The sequence below is a fragment of the Ailuropoda melanoleuca genome, chromosome 14 (genome assembly GCF_002007445.2).
Source record: "Ailuropoda melanoleuca isolate Jingjing chromosome 14, ASM200744v2, whole genome shotgun sequence".
Lineage (NCBI taxonomy): Eukaryota > Metazoa > Chordata > Mammalia > Carnivora > Ursidae > Ailuropoda > Ailuropoda melanoleuca.
In genome coordinates, this window is record NC_048231.1 from 57,946,359 (window position 1) to 57,958,711 (window position 12,353).

General features: G+C 32.5%; 1 protein-coding gene across 3 annotated transcripts in view; it reads left to right on the forward strand.

Annotated features, from left to right (window-relative positions):
- THOC1 (THO complex 1) overlaps nt 1–12,353 on the forward strand; it is a 57,862-nt gene that overhangs the window by 8,296 nt on the left and 37,213 nt on the right. For all 3 annotated transcript variants that reach the window (XM_002922621.4, XM_019803151.2, XM_034642921.1), the window contains 3 exons: nt 68–163; nt 7,192–7,274; nt 9,417–9,490. In XM_002922621.4, coding sequence (XP_002922667.1) covers nt 68–163; nt 7,192–7,274; nt 9,417–9,490 — 253 coding nt within the window. The remainder of the gene's footprint in view (nt 1–67; nt 164–7,191; nt 7,275–9,416; nt 9,491–12,353) is intronic.

Consider the following 12,353-nt stretch of genomic DNA (forward strand, 5'->3'; position numbering starts at 1 on the left):
AAATTTGCATGTAGTTGTAATAAACATAGAATGATTTCCTATAACTTTCATCTCCATATATTGTTAGATCTCCTTAGAAGATTATCAAAATCCCAGAATACAGTCTTCTGTGGACGAATTCAGCTCTTTTTGGCCAGGCTTTTCCCTTTATCTGAGAAATCAGGTAAGCTTTTATACATTAAATAAATGCTTTGAAAATGGGCATGAAGAAACTTTGTTCTACATTTTAATTAGGATAGTGGTTACCCAAGTGTGTGTATTTGTCAAACTCATCAGATTATACTGTCAGAATGTTTTTATTTTATGTATGTAAATTATACCTCAATAAAACTGACTTTAAAAAAATAAATAAATAAATGCTTTGAAAGAAAATCTTTTTCAGTTTTTAATGGATTAGAAGCTGCTGTGATGATAACAAGGAAAATGGTTCTATGAAGTTGAAAGCATAGGAAATTGTTACTTTATTTTCTTTTATTGTTAAAGAGTTATACTGTTGCTAAGGTATAATACAGGTAGCCCTTAAAGTCATTGATTTTTTTTTTTTTGAAGTATAGTTGCAATATATTAGTTTCAGATGTACAGCATGGTAATTTGACAGTTGATTCTTTAAGTTCCAAGCTTATTAATAATAAAAATGTGTAATTGAATCACATATGTAGATATGAACTGTCATGTCTGTATTTCATTTTGTAAGGTATGCCTATTTTTCTGCTTCCATTTTCTCCCTCACCATCACTACTGTTTAGGCACATTTATTTTCTTTCATTTCTTTTACCATTTTTTATTGTGAAAGATAACATTCATATAGAAAAGTGCATAAAATAAGCATATACTGTAATTATTCTGAATCAAATCCTTGTGTAACCACCATCGAACTCCAGAAATGGAATATAACCAGTTCTCCAGAGCTCTCCATTCTGTTAACATTTGCCAGATTTTTAATACCTCTTTCCTTCATATCAGGCTAATATACCACCTACTTCATATGTTGTTGTGAGGATTAAATGAATTAAGATACATGAATAGCTTACAACGATGCCTACATGTAGTGAGACCCATAGTATATGTTGGCAATGGTTTCTGTGTTTTCTTTTTTGTTATGCTAGATCTGTGGCTTTTTTTTTCTACTTATTTAATGTGATCAAGATTAATTTAGATTACTAAGGTATTTACTGCTTGTATTTCTGAGCTTCTAGTTGTGAAAAATTTCCCTCTTAGACTTTTCTTTATTGTAGGTCTATCTTTTGTCTGAAAATCTTTGTTCTTGAAGAATGATTTCAATAGGTAAAAGATTCTAGGTTGGCACTAGATATAGGATTTCATCATGTGTGAGATAATCATTACTGTGCCTTCTGTCTTCCATTGTTCTCTAGACAACACAATATCAGTCTAAGCTCTTTGAAGATAATCTAGATTTTTTTTTTCTCTCATTGCTCTTAAGATTTTTTTTCTTTGTTTTGGGTTTTTGGTTTGTTTATTTCAGTTCTATAATGTATCTTACCGTGGATTTCTTTATCATGTTTGAGATTTGTGGAAATCTTAAATCTGTGGATTAGTGTCTTTCATCCAGTTTGTAAAAATTTTAGCCATTATTTCATTAAATATTGTGTATGCCTCTTTCTTTTCTTTCTGGAACTCCAGTTAACATTATTATACCTTGTCCCTGTGTCCTCTCTCTCTTATTCTTTCTATATTTTCATCTATTTATCTCTAGTTGTCACATTCTGAATAATTTCTTCAGAAGTTTTCCAGTTCACTATCTCTTTCTTAAGCTATGAATGATCAGCTGCTAAATAAGTTTTTAATTTTAGTTTTGTTTTCATTGTATTTTATTTTATTTTTCACTTGCTGAAGGTCTTTTTAAGTGTGCTATGTCACTTCGTAGTTTCTTATTCCCTGCTCATATTTTCAAACTTGTTCTTTAGTTTTTTAACCAGGATAAGCATTGTTATGTATCTGATCATTCCAGTACCTAAAGTCTTTGTGGGTTTGTTTCTGCTGTTCCTCAGGATGACTGATCTGTTATTGTATCTAGTTAGTATTGGGTGTTATATATGTGAAAATATTGAGGGATTAGTTTTGAGGCCTAGGATAGATACTTTTCTCCAGATAGAGTTTTCATTGCTTCTGCCAGGCACCTTTAGAAAGAGGCTATCACCAGTCCAGGGTTACCTTCATACAGCCCAGTTTAAGCCCTGTGATTCCTTCGAACATTGGTAAGACTTGGCACTGAACTATAGTTTGGTTTATTTTAACCTGAGGGTTATAGCCCTGCAGGTTCCCAGCCTTAGAGATGGTTCGGGTGGGATTTATTAGATTCCCCACCTTTTTTGGGTCCAGGTTTACTTGTATAATTCTAGTTTCAGGAAGCTACGAAAAGGGTAGCTCAATTTTACAACTGATTCTTCTGTCTGGCAGATATACTCAAGACAGAAGTGGCTTTAAGTATTGATGATGCATGCATTGCTTATCTAACTTTCCTTCTGGATGTTTGCCACATATCCCTTACTTTCTTGTCAGCTCTTTACTCTTTTAAAAAAAAAATTATTATTTTTTTTTACTTCATTGCCTTGAACAGAGCTGTGAACATGGTTTATACCCTGTAAATTTTTATGGAATTGATGTAATTTATCCAAGTTTTTAGTTGTCTTTCAAGGGGTTAACCTGAATTAATTAGCTAATTTGGCCTTTTGTTACTGGAAACTCATCTTTTTAATTTTTTTAAAAGCTTTCAACATGTGAGTCCACATATCATACAATTCACCATTTAAAGTGTGCAATTCATTATTTTTTAGCATATTGACAGGGTTGTGCAGCAATGACTACAGTCTAATCTTTGAACATTTTCCTACCCCCTACCCAGTACCTGTCATTCCCCACTCATCATCCATTCTTACCTTCTCCTCAGGCCCTAAACAACCATTAATCCACTTGTTCTCTTTAGATTCTGGACATTTAAAAAATGGAATAATGAAATATGTGGTCTTTTATGGACTGGCTTTTTTAACTTAGCATAACATTTTCAAGATTTATCTGTGTTATAGCCTGTGTCAGTATTTAATTTTTTTTAATATTCTCAATATGGATATGCCACATTTTGTTTATCCATTCAGTTGATGGACATTTGGGTGGTTTCTGCTTTTTGCCTATTATGAATAATGCTGCTGTGAACTTTATAAGATTTTATTTGGACACATATTTTCATTTCTCTTTGGCATATACCTAGAGTGAAATTGCTAGGTCATATGGTAACTGTATTTAAATTCTTGAGGAACTACCATACTATTTTGCAAAGAGGCTGCACCATTTTACAGTCCTGCCATCAATGCATATGGGTTCCAATTTCTCCACATACTTATTAACACTTATTATTGTCTTATTTTTTTTATTATAGCCATCTTAGTAGGTATAAAGTGGTATCTTGTGGTTTTGATTGGCATTTTCTTGATGACTAGAGATGTTAAGCAGCTTTTCATTTGCTTACTGGTCATTTGTATGTCTTCCTTAAAGACATGGCTGTTTATTTTATTTGTCCATTTTTTAAAATTGGGTTGTCTTTTTATTAGTTTCATGAGTTGTCTTTTTATTATAGATAGTAGACTCTTATCAGATATGTTATTTGCAAATATTTTCTCCCATTCTGTGGATTTCCTTTCACTTTATTGATGTTTGCAGCACAAAAGTTTTATATTTTGAGGAAGTTTGATATATCTATCTCTTCCTTTGTTGCTTATGCTCTTAGTGTCATATCTAAGAAATCATTGCCTAACCTAAGGTCACAAAGATTTATTCTTGTGTTTTCTTTTAAGAGATTTAGCTCTGTGGTCCTTTTTGAGTTAATTTTTGTGTATGGTGTGAGGTGGGAGCCTAGTTTCATTCTTTTGTATGTTAATACACAGTTGTCCAGGCATCATTAGTTGAAAAAACAATTATTCTTTCCCCATTGAATTGACATCTCACCTTCTTTATGCCTTCAAAATACTAGGGTCAGAAGAACTTTAGGGTGTTGACACTAACTCTTCCCTCTGTAAACCTTTTTATTCTTTATTATCACACTACTGACTTTTGCTGTTAGTCTCAATTTTACTTCTTTAGGGATCTTCTCTTTCAGCATCTAATCTAAACCTGCTACCGCAGTCGCCCATTATCACCACCTGATTTCAAATCTCTTCTTAGCATTTAACACCATCTGGCATTTTCAGTGTGTTTGTGTTGTTTACTTCTGTGTTCTCTGCGCACAGTGCCAAACACCCAGTTGCCATTTAAATCTGTGATAAGTGAAGGCTGTGTTTTGTGAAACGAAGTGTGCCCCCTCCTAAGTACTAATTTGTGGTTTCTTTTCTGGAAGTTATAAAAGACATAAGAACAAGGTTTCAATTCTCAGCTTTTCTTTTTTTTTTTTTTTAGTCCTTCCTGGTTATCTCCAGCCTCCACTGTCATCCATTTTTTTTTTTTTTTTTACATTGCATTATCCAAATTTCCAAATTTGGTTGTGATAGGGCCTCCTTATAAAATGTAGCTGGATTTGGAATGTTAATTTTTTTAAGAATATGTGAATTTAGTTCAGGAAGGAGAATGGCCTGTAAATTTCCTTCCCTGTAATGATCTTGTTAGATTTTTGTACCAAATTAAACTACTTTCATAAAATGAAAGTTTTCACATTTTTCTTCTTTTCTGGAAGAATTGGGGTAATTGTATATTATTTCTTTCTTGAATGTTTGGTAGAATTTACAAGTGAAACAGCCACAGTAAAGTTTTGTGGCTATGGATTTGATTTATGTAACAGATTTGGAACTAAGACTTTTCATTTTTTCTCGAGACAGTTTTGGTAACTTTTTTCCCCTGGGAATTTGTGTATTTTATCTAAAATTTCAAATGTATGTTATTTATAGCTTTTTTTCCTTTTCTATTTTTCTTTTTTTAATTGAAGTATAATAAACATACAGTGTTTTGTTAGTTTCAAGTGTATGATAAAATGATTCAGGAATTCTATTACTCAGTGCTCATCAAGATAAGTACACTTTTAATCCCCTTTATTTGTAGAACTCATCATTTTTTTAAAGAACATTTTAGACTTCACTTTCAATGTACAGCATTACTAAATTGGCAAGACATAAAGAAACCATTTTTTTCCCTTCTCTCATCGACTGGTTGAAAAACTAATAATATATGCTAAAGTAGCTTTAAACATTATATATCTTTTAATAAATGATGTTTTTAAATTTAATTTCTAAATTATAAAAATAACACAACCTATTTCAGAAAATTTGGAAAATGAAGGAAAAAAGCTGTTTATAATTAATCCTACCACCCTAACATAAGCTAGGTTGGCATTTTGGGGTATTTTCTTATAGTATCTTTTTTAAACATTTGTAGACGCTTGACATTCACTAGGGTATATCCCAACACCTTCAAAAAGCCAGTTCAGCATGTAATTTTAGCATGTCACAGTGAAGTATGACAGAAGTTTTTGATGTAATTATGGCATGTGCTATATTGAATAATAGGGAGTAGACAAACGTGTTTTAAGTAGTCAGTGCTAAATGGGCAACCAGATTCATTCACTAGCTTAATGACTTGATCTAGCATAGTTTTTTTTCACTTTAGCTTTTTGTTCTGAAATAACTTTAGACTTAAAGAAGAGTTGCAAAGATAATAGCATGAGTACTTGAATAACCCTCACCTAATGTTAGCCTCTTACATGATCATGGTGCAGTTCCCCAAACTAAGAAATCAACATTGGTGGTACAGCACTGTTAACTATAGACTTTATTTGGATTTTACCAGTTTTATCACTGTTTCTCTTTTTTCTTTTCAAGGATTCAATCCAGGACATTGCTTTACTCTCCCCAGTTTCAGTCTTTGCTTTTTTTTCATGACTTTGACACTTTTGAAGAGTACTGACCTGGTATTTTGCAGAATGCCCTTCAGTTTAAGTTTGTCTGATTTTTTTCATAATTGAGGTTCTGGATTTGGGGGAAGACTACAGAGATGATGTGCCTTTCTTGGTGCATCATTTCAACATGATGTTGGTATGTCTTGTTACTGGTGGTGTTATCCTTGATCACCATATTTTTCTATTGCTAAGTTACTATTTTTACGTTTTTAATTAATATTTGAAAGGAAATACTTTGAGGCTCTGCAAATACTCTTTCTCCTTAGACCTTTGGCCACTAATTTTAGTATTCATCAGTGAATTTTGCCTACAGCAATAATTTTTAGGTTGCTCTGGTGGTGATTTCCTATTTCTCCTATGCCTTCTACATGTATTACTTGGGATTCTTCATAAGCAAAAGTTGTCTCCTCTCCCTTATTTACTTATTAATTCAATCATCTGTTTCAGTCGGAATTTGTAGATATTTTATTCTCTGGGTTGCAATCCCATAGTATAATGACTTAGTTTCTCACTCGGATTGTTCTAGTTTTGCCCATTGGGAGCTCTTTCATGTTTTCCTGGTATGAGAAGATAGCCTGGGCTCATCTTTTGTTTACCCCACCCCTGGAATCCCTCACTTCTCCAAAGAGCCTGATTCCTTTTATTTAAGAATGGTATTTAGAAGCCAATATCTGGACCCCAGATCTGCTAATTACTAGTGGAGTATCACTACTTCTGGGTTCTTTTAGTGGACAGAACTAGGAAACAGATGTATGTATACTAACCCACATATGCATATACATCTATATTTACTTCTGTATCTGCCTATGTATGTATTTTTAGATGACCAACAAGAACCATGAGATCATACTGATACTTCTGAGTTTAATCTGGCACCAGTATTCCTGCTCATTTATTCTTTGACAGTGAGAAAGCTCTCATTAACTAAAGTATATTTACTGTACATATTGTTATACACTCTCACTTTTTGATTAATACAATTTTTATTTGTGCTTCAGCAAAATTATAAATTACTATGTATTGCACTCTGTAAAATTGTTCTAGACTATTAATAACAAGGACAACTTTATTTGTTACAATGTATGTAGAATTCTGGATACTCTAAAGACACCTTAAAGAAAGAATTTTAGAAAGGGTTTGAAAATCAAGTGTGTTATGTCTGACGATATTTTGTTTAATTATGGATTTATCATTTTATATTGTTTGTGGTTATATGACAATAAAGTTACAGTCTTAAGTTTAATTGTTTGGTGGAATTGCTTTGAAAATCTTTTTTTTCTTCTTCTCTTTCATAGGTCTTAACTTGCAGAGTCAATTTAATTTGGAAAATGTCACTGTTTTCAATACCAATGAGCAGGAAAGCACCCTGGGTCAGAAGGTGAGGCTAATAAGAAATCTAACCTTATAAATAAAAACTTATAAATATCTAACCATATTTATAAGTGTGTTACTAAGATAATTCCTATGAATGGGTCTTCTGAGTCACCAAAATTTTTAAAAACCTTTATTTCTAATTTATAGAAATAATGTGTAATCGGTGTTAGAAAATGCAAACAAATTAGAAATATTTAAAATAGAAAGTACGACTACCCCATAATCCAAGGCCCCAAAGATAACCACTCTTACCATGGTCTGTCTGTCTTTACAGGACTTATTGTGTGTGTAGTTTTATTCCAAAAATGAGGTCATACAGTACATACTGTTCTGAAATTCACTTTCTTCCTTTTAAGAGTATAAAATGGATGCATTTCTGCATCAGTACATTTAGATCTTAGTGTTTTAATGGTTCGTGTTAAGTCTTCTAAGTGGATATTTATCATAATCCTGTCAGTGGGCATTTAGATAATTTCTAATAGTGAAAAATAGTTAACAGCATTACAATGAATAGTACTGTATATATCATTGCTAAATTATGCAGGTGTTTCCTTAGGATAAGTTCCAGTAAATGAAATTATTGTGTCAAAATGGATGCATATATCAGATTTTAATAGCTGATGACCAATTACTTCTCAAAAAAGTTGTACCCATTTATATCATCACCAGTGGCACTTGGAGAATGCCTGCCCATTTTCCCACAGCCTCACAGCAAGCCTGGGAATTACCAATTTTTTAAAATCTTTGCTTAATCTTTACATACTTGAAAAGTAAATCTTTAACTTATATTTCCTTGGTTTTTAGTGAAGTTGAGGGACCTACTATATGTTGGAATTTATTTTTCTTCTGTGCCAATTAGAAGCAGTGAGGAAGAGAATTACCTATTCATAACATTTGCCCATTTTACTTTTGAAATTTTTTTTCTTACTAATATGTGGAAGCTCATATTGAATATTAATTCATTGCCTACCATTTTGTTCATTTTTTCTCAGTTTATAGTTTTTCTTATAACTTTATTTATGGTGCCTTTGCTGTATTGAACTTTTAAATTTGGATATAATATTAATGCTTGTTGGTCTTTTGTTTAGGTGATTTGGTCTTGTGTCATGCTAAAGGCTTCCACTCCAGAAGAATATATAAGCTCTTTTGTTTTCTTTTGATGCTTTTATGATTTATTTTATCTTTTACATCTTTAATCCAGCATGAATATCGTTATATGGAATAGGTTGAGTTATAATTTTATTTTTTCAAATAGTGAGCAAGCATCTCAGAACCATTTGTTAAATAATCCATATTTGCCCACTGTTTTTTAAAAGGACATCAGGTATAATCAACTTTATTTTTAAAGATTATTTATGATCTATCCAGAAGACAATCCGGAGTTGGCAAATTTCTGGACATTTAGCACTTGTTCTTCATTTAGGAACAAGTACGAAGTTTTAAAAATTATTAATTAGGTATAACTAATATCTCACTGTAAATTAGATTATCTTACATAATTTGTTCCTTAAAATGTAATTATTACCAATTTGGAGATGATGTTAACTTAAGATTTTTAAAAATTTTATCTTTCACTTTTATATATCTTTTGGTACTTCTTGGACTATTTCATGTAAATTTGTTATTTTGAATTTCTCACTATAGAGCTAGACATAGCATATCCTAAAGTGTTCCCCAATAATAAGAGTTCTCTGTGGGGTTGGGGAGAATTTCTATGGTCAAATTAAAGTTGGGGACAAAACTACTTAAGTATACTTTGAGTTATCTACTGCAGTTCTTAGAGCTCTTAATATACTAATGATCTTCTCAATTCTCTAAAAGGTCATTGTATATATTTCTAAAATGTATTTTGCCATAGGCCTTTAATCCCATAGGGAATCTACAAACCATGTTTGGGGAAATATTGATTTAAAACTTTCTACTATATCTTCATGACTATCTTATATCATTGTCGTACTGCTCTTGAGTTTTCAGATCCCTGTCACATAGAATTGCCATTGTCTTAAAGATTAACTGTAGGTCTGGACAGAAGTGCAACGAGATTTCTCTCACAGTGTTTGTCTAGCAATGTGAGAATGATGTTATTCCAGCATGTCTTCTGCCTGACAACTGCTTTGTGACAGACTGTACATTTTTTTAAATTTAGCACACTGAGGATAGAGAAGAAGGAATGGATGTAGAAGAAGGTGAAATGGGAGATGATGAAGCTCCAACAACTTGGTGAGTTTTAGAAGTTCAGATTTCGTGATTTACAAAACTAATACCTTAAGGACTTACAAGTACTAGTGTCAGGATATACACAAAGAGGAAGGAAATCATGCTTACAGATTTATTTGTATTTTTTATGGATATTACTTCAAATTATAAATCCTGAATCACTAATAGGCTCTGTTAGTTGGTTTCTAAATTGCATGCAGAGAGTTCATTAGTTACATGGCCTACTTTATGCATATTCCTAACATTTGGATAGGCAACCTAGGCACTCCTCCCCTTTTTCCTTCCATTTAACTTGGTGGACCTAGTGCCTGTGGATAATGAGCTGACTTTTTAATGAAGTTGGAGGAATAAATAACTTACTTTCTGTCTTCTCCCCTTTCTACTCCCATCTCTTATTTCCTGTTTCGTCTGCTAACTCTATGCTTTCTTGCCAAATAATTTCTTCCTAATGCTGATTAGAAGCAATGAGGAAGAGAAAAAGGGAAATATGAAGGAAAATTTTCACTTCCAGGTGTCTGAGGTGACAAAAGTTATCATTAGTTGCAGTTGAATTTCTGGAGGATCAAGAAGAGTTTCCAAAATCTGCACAGGGAGACGTATTTGTGGCATCCCAGATTTCAGATTCAAACACATATCTCCAAAGAAGCATCGAGAGTAGTGTGGCTCCAGGCTGAATTCCAGTCCTAGTTGTGTAACCTTAAGCAAGTTACCTAACTTCCCTGCAACTCAGTTTCATTATCTTTAAAATGTAGTAATGCCACCTACCTGCTTGTTGAGATTATTAAATGAGATGCTGCTCGAACATGGTCTGTTAAGGTACAACGTAGTTATCCTTTTTGTTACCATAGTTGTTGATGTTATATATAGTGATGTATGGAAAGCGCTAGAACAGTGTTTATTCTGCCCAGTGCAGTTTTGTCTAGTTAGACTCTGCCAAAGCCTTTATAGATATGTCAGCCCCATTGATTGCTTACAAGGTAATCCCAATTGCAGAAAAATCACTTAAACAGGATTCAGCACTCAGCTGCCTCTCAGTCTGTCACAATCATTTTCTTTTTTTTTTCTTTGTCCTTTTTTTATTGAAATGAAGTTGACATACAATGTTACATTAGTTTCAGGTATACAACACAGTGATTCAACTTATATACATTAGGATGTGATCACCAGGATAAGTCTAGCTACTGTCTGTCAACCATGAGATTATGATATTGCTGGATTGTTGACTGTATTCCGTATGCTATACTTTACATTCGAGTGACTTACTTATTTTAAAACTGCGAGTTTTACCTTTCAGTCCCCTTCACTATTTTTTGAATGGCGGAAGAGATTATTTGGGAAATTACTTTGTGACCAACTGTATCACCAGATTGTCCTAGGCACTGTAATTCACAAAGAACACATTACCTGTGTGTCTCCAGTATGAAGCCCATTTCAGATTTGGCTGAAATACACCTGTAAAAAAATTTGTATTAAAAAAAATTCCAGTGTAATGTTCTATAAAATCACTAATTCAACATTTAAATATGTCAAGTTGCAGAACCTCTTGGTTAAAATAGACAGTAACTCTTATCTTAATTTGTTATGGTTTGCATATACAATATGTAGTCACATTTGCTTTGTGTGGATAAGTACAGAATTCAAATGTATCTGTGAAATGGTGAAGTTAGAAGGCAAATTGCAGTGGGTCAGAACATTAAAGGAGGTTAAAGAAGTGGTGACATTGAGTGTAGACAACTCTTTCAAGATGTTTAGACATGAAGGAAAAGCCATGGAGGCATAGCATGGATTGGAACTTTCAGAGGAGAGGATTTTTTAAAAATGTTAGTGCCTCAACTATAAGTTTCCTAGTAGTCATATATTAATAATACTACTTCAAAATTTCTTCTGTGAGGCACCTCAGATAAATACTAGGCCAACTAAAAAGGAGAGAGATCAGAAACTTTTACAGGTAGGAGATGGTAATTAACACTTTAGATTGTTTTAGTATCAAGCATTAAATTAAGATGTGAGTTTTGTGGCGACTGAAAGAGTAATGGAACATGTAATGGTTACATAATTCTCATTCTCTGATTAGAGGTAGTGTCCCATTTCTTAACAGGCAAATTTTCATTGTACTACATTTCAAGAGGTGTTTATTATATTCTTATATGTGGTAACTGAGTAACATTGTGTGCATATAACTATATATAAAACTATATAAAATTTTCAAAAGCAGTATTGTTTCAAAAACATTGTGTATGGAACTACACAAATATCAGTTATTTTATTATTTCATGGGTGTAAATCATTTTATATGTGGCTTGTTCTTTTTCCAATTTACTTGCACATTTTGGAAAATGTTCTTTTTGTGGCTTTGGGTTTTTTGGTGTGTGTGGCTTTTTTTTTTTTCTTTTTTTTTTAACTTGATCTGTAGAAATCCCAGACTTATAATCTTATTGTTATAAATCAATGAAATTGCTTCAGTTACAGAAAATAGTTTGTCAGTTGATGTTCAGATCATTGTTTTCTTATTTTCAGAGTTGTTACTAGGAAAGAGTGTAGAAAGAGTGAAAGTTAACATGCCCATTAGATTCTTTGGAATACCGCTGGTTCTTAATAAAACTTTTGGCAGGTGCTGGATTTTGGTCAATTAAAAGTTGTCAGTATTCTTCATTATTGATTTGAAGCAAGATCCACATGTTTCAAATACTAGTAATTGCTCTAGCAAAGTTAGTGTTCTTTTATCAAAATAAGCTAGCTTGCTTAATTATTTACCTTTATACATAATCCAAAGTGATTGTAATCTGGGTAAGTACCTAAGCATAATTTCAAGCTTCTTTTGTAAAATAAAGTGCATGCACTCTGTGACTGCTATTTCCTTGCAGAC